Source organism: Rattus norvegicus, chromosome 3, assembly GCF_021556685.1.
Source record: "Rattus norvegicus strain SHRSP/BbbUtx chromosome 3, alternate assembly SHRSP_T2T, whole genome shotgun sequence".
Lineage (NCBI taxonomy): Eukaryota > Metazoa > Chordata > Mammalia > Rodentia > Muridae > Rattus > Rattus norvegicus.
The window spans coordinates 7310153-7320589 of NC_141536.1; the positions used below are offsets into that span (position 1 = coordinate 7310153).

Consider the following 10437-nt stretch of genomic DNA (forward strand, 5'->3'; position numbering starts at 1 on the left):
AGCACTTGGGGCGGGGCGGGGCGGGGCGGGGCGGGGCCTAAGACTCGGGCCTGCGCAGAACGTAGCAGAGGTCAGGCTCCGCCAGGTTTAGGGGGCGGAGACTATTACCGTGAGCTTCTGGTGGGCGGGGCGAAGCGGTATTGTTTATTGTCTTGCAGTTGAGCTTGGGAGTTTTGTGACCTTGAACCAGGCCTGGCTTCTCGCAAGCCCTCATTTTCATACTCCTAGAGCACAGTGATTGTTCTTACTACATGACATGGGACTTTCTTGTTTTAAGACTACAGTGACTACAAACAGTTAAGGGCTCTCTCTCAGAAAACCACAGCAGAGTAGAGACTTTGGATTCCAGAAGTTCAACTGAGCGCATTTTCGGTGTCAGGGCATGGGACTATGGAAGAGTTTATAGAGTTAGGCTGGTTGCCCACAGGAGGTCCAAAGGTACTGGCTGGACAGGGAGAGGCCAAGACATGGGACATCCAGAAGGTTCTCAGAGGGAAGCAGGTGCGCTGAGCATTCTGAAAAAGCTATGAGCCAGGGGTGGAAGAGGATTGAATGGTGTGCGGAAGAGAACCCTGTGGCTTGTCTTAGAGCTGGGGAGGGGCAAGGACTTTGCCATGCGTAGCAGAACACAAGGACTCAGGTTGAGTGGAGTACCTGATAGCATCTTTGCCACTCAAGCCATGAAAGGAGCTGGAGACAGAGAGGGCAGCAAAAACGTCCCAGGGAATGCAGTGGGTTGTGTTGAAAGACCCCCTCCCAGAAAGGGAATTGTACAAGCCCAAGGCCCTCAACTATAGAAGTAAAAAGTAAGTTTTTAGATATGTGGGACAAGCTGACCCATCATTTAGACGAAACAGACCAGAAAAGAAAACAAAATGCAGAAACCAGACTAAATTATGGGCACTGCTCCATGGGCCACCTGGCAGGAAAAAGAAAAAGTCCCTGACCCCCCGGAAGCCCTGACTACCATGTACTTTTTGCTAACTCACTGTTATGATTATAGCCAAAATAGGTAACATTCACGTATGCCTCATTTACTCCACCAATCACATCCCTGTAACCATGCATCTGCTTCTGTAAGCCTGCTTCTGCTCCCAATACACTATAAAAACCCATCCCTGGTTCTGCTAGGTGCGCCAGTCTTCCAAATTGACTGGGACGCCCACAGATACCTGTGTATCCTGATCAATAAAAATCCTCTTGCAGATTGCAGCCTGTGGACTCGGTCTGGTCATTGGGCTTGAGGATCTCCCTCTTGAGGGAAGATTCTCTCTGAGAGTCTTACAGTGTGATTGATTCACAGAATGTCTCTGCAGTCCTGTTCGTAGCATAGCCTGATTGACTGTCTGTGTCAGGATTCAGCTGTACGGCTTGGGCTTAGACGGTGGATAGCAGGTTTGCTTACAGTTAAGGGTTGCCGGTGATTATGCCTGGATGAAAAGTGTGTTGTGGCACCCTAGTCATCTTAGTACCAGGGAGGTGAAGGCAGGGTGATTTTGAGTCAGGGCTAAAGTTGAGCACCTGTTTCAGTGGGGGAGGGAGATGGGAGAGGGAGATGGGGGAGGGAGAGATTGAACTCGGGTCTTCATGGCTGCATGGGAAGAGCTTTAAAGGCAGAGCCATCTCCTCAGACCTCTGTTTTTCTTTTGTAGCCATGTGTATCTGTGTGTGGATAGGAGCACGTGGGTGTAGGTGCCTGCAGAGGCCAGAAGAGGGTATTGAATCCCCTGATTTGAGTTGCAGGAATCTTTGACAGAGCCCTGATCCAGGTGCTGGGAACTGAACTCCAGGCTTCTACAGGACTAAGAGGTTTTTTTTTTTTTTTTTTTTTTTTTTTTTTTGGTTCTTTTTTTCGGAGCTGGGGACTGAACCCAGGGCCTTGCGCTTCCTAGGTAAGCGCTCTACCACTGAGCTAAATCCCCAGCCCCCACTAAGAGGGTTCTTATCTGCTGAGGCATCTCTCCAGAATGATTCTCTCTCTCTCTCTCTCTCTCTCTCTCTCTCTTTCCTCCTCCTCCTCCTCCTCTTCCTCCTCCTCCTCCTCCTTCTTCTTCCCCCTCCCCTTTTTTTTCTTCAAGACAAGGGTTCTCTGCATAGCCCTGGCTGTTCAACTTGCTCTGTTGGGCAGGCTGGCTTCACACTCAGAGATCTGCCTTCCTTTGCCTTCCAAGTACTGGGCCTAAAGGCATGTCACCACACCCAGCTATACTTTTTTTTTCCTGTTTGTTTGTTTGTTTGTTTCTTTCTTTCAAGATTGATAATTGGGTGCTTAGAGAGATGGCTTGGCAGTTAAGAGCTCTGGCTGCTCTTACAGAGGACCTGGTTCTGTTCCCAGCACTCTCATGCAATTCACAACCATTTGTAGCTCCAGTCCCAGGGATCTACTCTCCTTGTTTGGCTCCCACAGGTAGTAGGTACATGTGCTACACAGACATATATGCAGGCAACATACATGCATACACACACGCGCGCGCACACACACACACATGAAATGAAAAGTTTTTTTAAAGGTTGATTATTTCTTTTTAGTTAAATAATATTTTATATAAACCCTAGAGTAACACAGATGCTTCTAAAAGTCAAAATGGAACCCTGGCGTTAGCTGGTACCGAACAGTGGAAGAGACATGGAAAAGGAACTCAGTAGTGGTTCCCAATGTCTGTTCCCTTCATGACTCTTGGGACCCCCGGTGTTGTTAAATATTGGCCTGAGCCCATCTGAATAAAATACACCAAACCAACACCAACATGGTTCTATGTGGAGAGATTTAATGGGAGAACAAGACAAGGGGAAGGGGCGAGAGAAAGAAGAGAAAAGAGCAGAGAAAGAAAGAGAAAGAAAGAAAGAGAGAGATAGAGAGAGAGAGAGAGGAGAGAGAGCACGAGAGCAGAAGCTGTCTGCTTTTTTATTTGGAATACGATGTAACTACTCCCAGGTGGGGTTGGGAATTGAGCCAAAAGGTCTTCTGGGAATGTATGGCCGTTGCCATAGCAACAGAGACCAAATAGTGTTACTGCTGAAGGCAATTCCTAATACCAACACCTGGGGTATCTAGGAAGAAGGCCCTGAGAGGGGACCCTCTTTCTTCAGATCCCCACTTCAGCCTCTGCTGTCTCCCTTCTCCCACCCAGCTTCTGACCCTTTCTCTTGTTCTTCCCACTGTTCTATGGAGAAGAGCAAGTTGGATTTGTGTTCCCAGGCTCTAAGATTCCAGCTTCCCTAACACAGGAACCGTGGTGTCTCTGGTGTCCCCCGACTTGCCTCAAAGAGTCACTTCAGTTTGTTGCTACAGCCCGTGTGTCCACATAGGGTACCATTTGCGTCCCCCTACTCCTGGTACCTATTCCACCCTTTCTCTTTCTTAGGGCCCCAGCCAGTAGGTCTCACCCAAGTTGCTGTCTCTACCTCCTGTACTTGCTGCCCGCTTTTCTCTGCCAGATGACCTTCAAGATGCGGAATGATTGACAAGGCTAGCCGTGCAGTCACCAAGCATCAGGGAGCTCCTGATCTGCCTGCTTACTTGTAGCATCTTTCCCATGGTGGGTCCTGGCTCTGTACTTCTGGGCCTAGCCTGGATATAGCACTGCCCTGTTATTATGGGGCTACAGTGTAGTCTCCTCTGAACCTTCCAGAAGATAGAAATTAGTTTTTTAAGAATGAGCCAAGGGGGCTGGAGAGATGGCTCAGTGGTTAAGAGCACCAACTACTCTTCCAGAGGTCCTGAGTTCAAATCCCAGCAACCACATGGTGGCTCACAACCATCTGTAATAAGATCTGATGCCCTCTTCCGGTGTGTCTGAAGACAACTACAGTGTACTCATATATAATAAATAAATCTTTAAAAAAAAAAAAAAAGAATGAGCCAAGGATGGTTCTCAGTAACACTCAGTCCTTTGGGCCTCAGTTTGCTCTTAGGTATGGTGTGACCATCTGCCCAATGTGAGCACCTGCCTAGGAGCCTCTGGGGCCTCTGGACTCCTGGCTGAGCCTCAGGCTCCCTAAGGCTTCCCTGTATCTGTCAACAGGACCCCTGTTCAGCCCACTGTCCTCCCAGAGTTCCTGAGGTCACCATCCTCCATCTATCTGCCTTTTGTTTTCTGGGACTAGACTATACTCAGCACTGGTCACTTAAATCTATGTCCCCTGTGCCCAGAGTGGCCATGGAGTTGCTGTGGTAGAAGAGATTCCAGGCCCTGTGAAACCCTTGCTGCACTTCTCTGTTCAGGGCTACAGCAGGCACTAAATCAGTGCCTTGTTGACCTTTCCTCTCACTAATGTGTTGCTGGAAGCAGGTTTTGTGAGGCTGTGCTGACCCCACCCCAACCCCCAGTGCTGCTGTACTGGTGGCTCCCTGCGCCTCAGCTTCAAGGTGGCCATGGATGTGAGCGCGTCCCTTGCCTGCTGCCCTTCCATGCTGCAGACCCTCTCAGCGAACAGGCTTTCACCTCTGCTTCTCTGACCTTTATTAGTGCATACTGGTCAGTGCTGGACAGTGTCCAGAGCACACGACATACAGCCACAGACCCCATCTTCTCGTGACCCCTTCCTTCAGTGTCCCCACATGGCCTGGGCATGGCTGCAGGGGTGGGTGGAGGCTGGGGCACCTTATGATGCCCGGATTTTCATCTCAGCAACCTTGTAGGAGTAGCGGTGGCCTCGGCCACTTAGCCAGTTGATGCCATCCGCATAACTTTCATGGGAGCCAGGCAAGTAGCGCCCGTTGAGGTTGGACTGGTGACAGTCGTGGTACCACCAGGCTCCGTGGAACAAAGCTGCACAGTTCTTCCCGCCATTCGTATCATTATCTTGGTCATGAGTTGAGAATGCCATGTTGTTGTGCTTTGTCAGGGAGTCTCCTGCAAAGACCTGTCAGCCCTCAGGACGAGGCAGAGCCCAGCCCTCAGGACGAGGCGGAGCCCAGCTCAGATGGGCAGGGACGGCTTGTGGGCCCCCTTTCACATCCCCACCAACAGCCTCAAGCTTTCTGTGTGATTTACCTGCAGTGCCCTCCAGAAACTGCCCCAAGGTCAGCTTGTATTTCTCCTGTTCTCCAGATACCTGGAATGAGCTGTATTTGGCAAAGGAGGTTTGACCTTGGAACTCTCTTAAGTCAACCCGGAGCTCTTGGTTCCCTAGCAGCATGGGTAGAAGGAAGGAAAAGGCTCAGGCCAGGCAGAGTAATGGAAGGCAGGTGATGGCCAAGAGGCTGCTTCCTCACCATTGGCTGTGAGCAGGTGAAGGTAGTCATTACCCAACCAGAACTCTGTGCCCAGGTTGCCAAAGCCTCTTTTATAGGAATCCCAGTCTCGGTAGAAGTTGATGGACCCATCCACTCGTCGTTGAAAAACCTGTGGGGTGGGCAGGGCAGTCTGTGGGTGTCACGATCCTAAGAGCGGGAACCCGAGGGGTACGTCCAGGTCTGGTTGTTTTTGTTTGGTTTTTGTTGGTTTGTTTTGTTTTTCCCACTCCTATAAAGAACTGAGTGAGAATGAGGTTTCAGGGGCGGGGGATACAGGGGATTGAGGGGCAATTGGCTGATGCTAGCGGCCCAGGGCTGACATGTTTCGATGCATCTGCTGTGACTGGGGTCCTGTCGCCCACTTAACTCACTTCATAGAGCTGTAGATCTGGCCTGTCAGTGCTTAGGGTGTCCTTGGAGGGCAAGGCACCACATTTTTCTTTTTTCTTTTTTTTCTGGCTACTCTGCCGCCTCTCTGCCTTTGGCTCTCCAGAGTGTAGCTGCTGTGTGCAAACTTCTTATGCCCCACACTGAGCCTCCTTACTCACGGTCCAGCCCCCACCATCCACATCCATGTCACAGAGCACAGTCAGTGGCCGGCAGTCAGGAAGATAGATGGTGTACCAGCCAGTCAGGAAGATCCCCCGTGTCAGCAAGTCTTTGCAGCTCCGGGGCCCTGTACCATGGGGAGGTGGGCAGGATTGGCCTGTACCTGGGGTATGCTCTGAGGTCAGACCTCCAAGCAGGGGATCCAGTAATGTGGGTGGGGTCCTGCTGTATTCTTGCTAGCAGGAAGTAGGAGGGGCCAGCTGGGAGGTCACTTACCTCTCCGGCACAGTGTGTCTCCCAGCTCCTTCTGACCTGGGCAGAGACTTGAATGTTATTTTCTTCCTTGGTCCCTTCCCAGCACATATAACTCCCCTAGACTCCATATTACACATGACATAGTCAGTGCTGTACCCCCCTGCTAGGGAGCCCAGCACACCCATCTGGGTTGGCCCCTGCTGGCTCAGGCTCCTTTGTGTGTTGGGCTGCTGCATATGCTTTGTCCGGTCTGTGACTGTATCCAGAGTTGGGATAGGTCAGGGTGCTGGCTGGGAGGCTAGCTGGGCCCACAGACTACTGACCATGCTACTCAGCCCCCAAAGCTCACTCTCCTTTACTAACAGCCAGAGGGAGAGAGATGCTGGAAAGTTTAGAAGAGGCTTTAGGGTGTACTCACCCAGTGGTGATGCAGTTCCTCTCTCTCCTTTCTCCCCTGGAGGAATACAGCATACCAACCTTGTCCCAGAGCTGGAATCCTGCCACATCCTCTCCTGTTCACCCCTCCCCCAGCTTTCAGCCTCTCCCCTGGTCTGTGAGCCCCCAACATTTTGCTATGCATAATGAGCCAGGGGGGCTTTGGGGATCATTGAAGCCATGCTTCTGGGAACATCCACCCTTCTTTGTATTCAAGGCTCCCCTTAAGCCAACAACACCCTAATCCCATATTGCTCCTGGTGGAGCAGCCCTTTCTGGTCCCTTCCTCAGAAGCCTTGATTACCAGGCTCACCTTTGACTCCTGGGGGCCCCATGGTTCCTGGCTCTCCTGTAGATAGAAGGGGCGTTCTCATAGTGCCGGCCTCCACAAGGGAGCAATTGGGCTCCCTTGTTAGACAATTCTTAACGTGTGTGTGTGTGTGTGTGTGTGTGTGTGTGTGTGTGTGTGTGTGTGTGTGTGTGTGTCTGGACCTCAAGCAGGTAAACCCATGGGAGAATTCCCTCTTACCTTTGCTGCCGGCGGGTCCCATCTTCCCTGGGCTGCCCTGTAAGCCCCGTTCCCCTGTAAACACAAGGATGAAACTGGATCCCATCTCCTAGGTAGGATTGGAGAAAGACTGACCAAGGGGAGGTGAAGGGGGATCCCTTTCCCATCCAGATTGCTACCTCTCCCAGCAGGACTTCCAGGCTCCCCTTTGGGTCCAGGTGGGCCAGGAAAGCTAGGGCAACTTTGGATGACAGCCACCTTGTCCTGGGCCCCCAGACCTACGATCTTAACATCTGCATAGACAAAAAAAAAAAAAAAAAGAGGGGTGGCTTTGAGTAGCATTAAAAAACCCACAGCTTTCTGTACCCACGAACACTCAAGCAGCCTCGGATGTGGCCTTAGGCTGCCCTCCTGAAGTGTCCTGTTCACTGCTGCCACATGTGCAGACACACACAGAATGTGTTTGTCCACCTTCCCGAGTGGACCCTCTCACCTGGACAGGCACCACTCTCCTGACCCAGGGCCTGGGAAGAACAGAGACAGAGCAGTACTGGAAAGGCCCACAGCATAGGCCACCACATTGCTCTGGACACAGCGGTCACTCCTTGGCGCCCTGGCTCTGGGCTGAGAGGCTGGTGAATGATGTATGAAGCAAAGACCCTCGCTGCCTGGACTCCTCACCAGCTCAGCTTTTCTCCTGAGAAGGAGCCCAAGTTATAAAACCAGGCGCACTTCCTGTGTGTCACCAGATGGCCAGCACCACACCCCGTAGTTCCCTGTAGCGCACGAACGCAATACTCACAAACTCAGCACACTTTCCCACCCCCATTTCTCAGCACGGGGGATCTGGGGGCACGAGGACGCCACCTCCTTCTCTTCCTTCTCCACCTTCCTCTTCCTCCTCTCCCTTCCTCTTTTGTTTCTCACCAAAGAAGTAGCTCAGAAAGCCAAAGCTTGACAAAGGGTCCTTGGAGAGTCACCTACTAAGCCCCCCAGAGCCACATGCTGGGCCTCCCAGCCCCCCAACCATGTGCATGGCAGACTTGCTGAGAGAATATGAGGCACTAGCTGGCCACTGGGCCATGAAAGAGCTGGGCCTGGCCCTCTGGGCCAGCAGAACCCTCGTTCTGACTGCCCTGCCTACCTTTTTTAAAGATTTATTTATTTCATGTATACAAGTGCTGTATCTGCATGCACACCTGGATGCCAGAAGAGGGCATCAGATTATTATAGATGCTAGAAGCCACCGCATGGTTGCTGGGGAACCGGGACGTCTGGAAGAGCAGATAGTGCTCTCAACCTCTGAGCCATCGCTCCAGCCCCGCCCTGTCAGCTTAATACCTACCTACTGCAAAGTCTGGCACTGGCCTGACTAGGGCTCAGTAGTGAGCAGGGTATCCATGGGGACCTGAGTGGCTGGCATGGTCAAGGAACTGGTGACAGGAGAAGGGTGTAGTCAGGTGATGGCTACAGCTGGGGTGTAGAGTCCAGGTGGAGGCTGCTCGAGGTATGGCACTGAGCTCTGGCTAGCAAAGCCCTCTCTGCCAGGATCGACTGCCTGGCTCCAGTGCCTGGCTTCACAGACTGGCAACTATTGTGTCTGAAGTTCCCCAGGAGCCCCTGTATTTACTTCTGGTGATTCTCAGAGTATCTCCTCCTGTTTCTGGCTTTGTGTCCCAGCCACTAGAGGAGTTTGTTTGCCATTATTAACCCAGGAAGGAGCCAGGAGATTACACCACCAATACCCTCAGTCATTGGAACCAGCCAGGCCAGGTCTTCTCCTCTGGTGGTCCCTTACTTGCTGTGTGATGTCCAGGAAGTGCCTTTGGCTCTCTGTGTCTTAGTTCTCCATCTACTAAAGAAAGCAATAGAAATGACTAACCCTGACCTGATGGCTCAGCCATCAAAGGCTAGGCTCACAACCAAAACTGGAAGCCATCACTGCCTGTGCTCAGTGTTTGTCTGTGCCTATCATCGGTGGGACAACCCAGGGTCCGGGGTAGAGTTCTCATTGCCAACACTGTCCCTTTATAAAAGAACTTATTTTCTTCAAGAGCAAGACAGACCTGTGTAGCTGAGTTAGAAGATGCAGCAACACACAACGGCTGTTCTTAACTGCAGAGGAAGGTGGGAGGCTGAGTCTCTTTTTTGCCTAAGGGCCCCTTTCTTCTCCATTCCTTGAGAGAGATCCTTTTGCAGCTTCCTGCCTGCAGGTCAGACCCCTCAGCTTCATTCCTCGCCCCAGCATGCCTCCAGGCCACTGACTTCCTTCTTCTCTGTCCTCACTGGCACCAGTTCCTGCAGAATGTGCTCTTTCCTGTCCCAGGCCTGACCCCTGAGGCCCATCAAAAAGCCAGCTCTCTAACAGAGCAGTACCTTTCCCCCCATCTCCAACTGCAGCAGGCTGAGGCTCAGGCTGAGCACAGCCCAGTCCGTGGGTCTTTCAAAAATAAAAAGTCTAGGATTGTAAGTAAATAAATACTTGCTTTAAAAGCCATTAAACCTAAAAAGTCTAATGTGGAGAACATTTTCCAGTCACCTCCTTTCAGCCAACTTTACACCTGGGTCTTTTTTTTTTTTTTAGATTTTATTTTTATTTCTGTTTAAAGATTACTATTTTATGCATGTGAGTGTTTTGCCTGCATGTATGTCTGTGCACCATATGCATGCCAAGTGTCCATGGAGGCCAGGAGAGGGTATTGCATCCCCTAGGACTGGAGTTTACAGATGGTTATGAGCCTTTACGGTCCTCCGGAAGAGCAGCCAGTGCTCAGCTGCTGGCTCCTGCCTCTGGATTTCTGTTTTTTGGTTCTTTTTTTTTTTTTTCCCCCGGAGCTGGGGACCGAACCCAGGGCCTTGCGCTTCCTAGGCAAGCGCTCTACCACTGAGCTAAATCCCCAACCCAGGATTTCTGTTTTTAATTGTGTGTGTGTGTGTGTGTGTGTGTGTGTGTGTGTGTGTATCCATCCGTCTGTCTGTGCATGTGTCTGTGTGCATGTACAGTGCCGGAGGAGGCCAGAATAGAGTGGCCCCCTGAAGCTGGGATTTCAGGCAGTCCTGAGTCACCTGACTTGAGCACTGGGACCTCTACAGAAGCAGTATTCACGAGCTGTCTCTTCAACCCTGCTAATCATTTTTCTTTCTCTCTCTTTTTTTTTTTTTTTTGGTTTTTGGAGACAGGGTTTTTCTGTGTAGCCTTGGCTGTCCTAGAACTCGGAGAGATCCACTTGCCTCTGACTCCTGAGCGGCGAGATTGAAGGTACGCATCAGTACCGCCCAGCTGCTAGTTGCTTTTCTACACTGTACAGTTGAATTTTAGTTTTTTAAATTTGGATAGGAATGGTGGCATATGCTTTTAATCCTGAAACTGGGGAAGCAGAGGTAGGAAGATATGTACAACTTTAAGGCTAGCCTGGTAGACATAGTGAGTTTCACGTCAGTCAGGGCTAAA

General features: G+C 51.1%; 1 protein-coding gene across 2 annotated transcripts; it reads right to left on the reverse strand.

Annotated features, from left to right (window-relative positions):
• Positions 1-4446: 4446 nt before the first annotated feature.
• Positions 4447-7673, reverse strand: Fcna (ficolin A). Of its 2 annotated transcripts, none has more exons than XM_087654661.1 (10): positions 7480-7673; positions 7166-7279; positions 7008-7061; positions 6792-6827; positions 6462-6497; positions 6065-6100; positions 5788-5915; positions 5219-5348; positions 4998-5132; positions 4447-4866 (listed from the first exon to the last, which is right to left on the reverse strand). In XM_087654661.1, exons 1-10 carry the CDS (start codon positions 7565-7567, stop codon positions 4811-4813), a joined length of 813 nt encoding a protein of 270 aa, XP_087510787.1. In that variant the 5' UTR covers positions 7568-7673; the 3' UTR covers positions 4447-4810.
• Positions 7674-10437: the final 2764 nt, after the last annotated feature.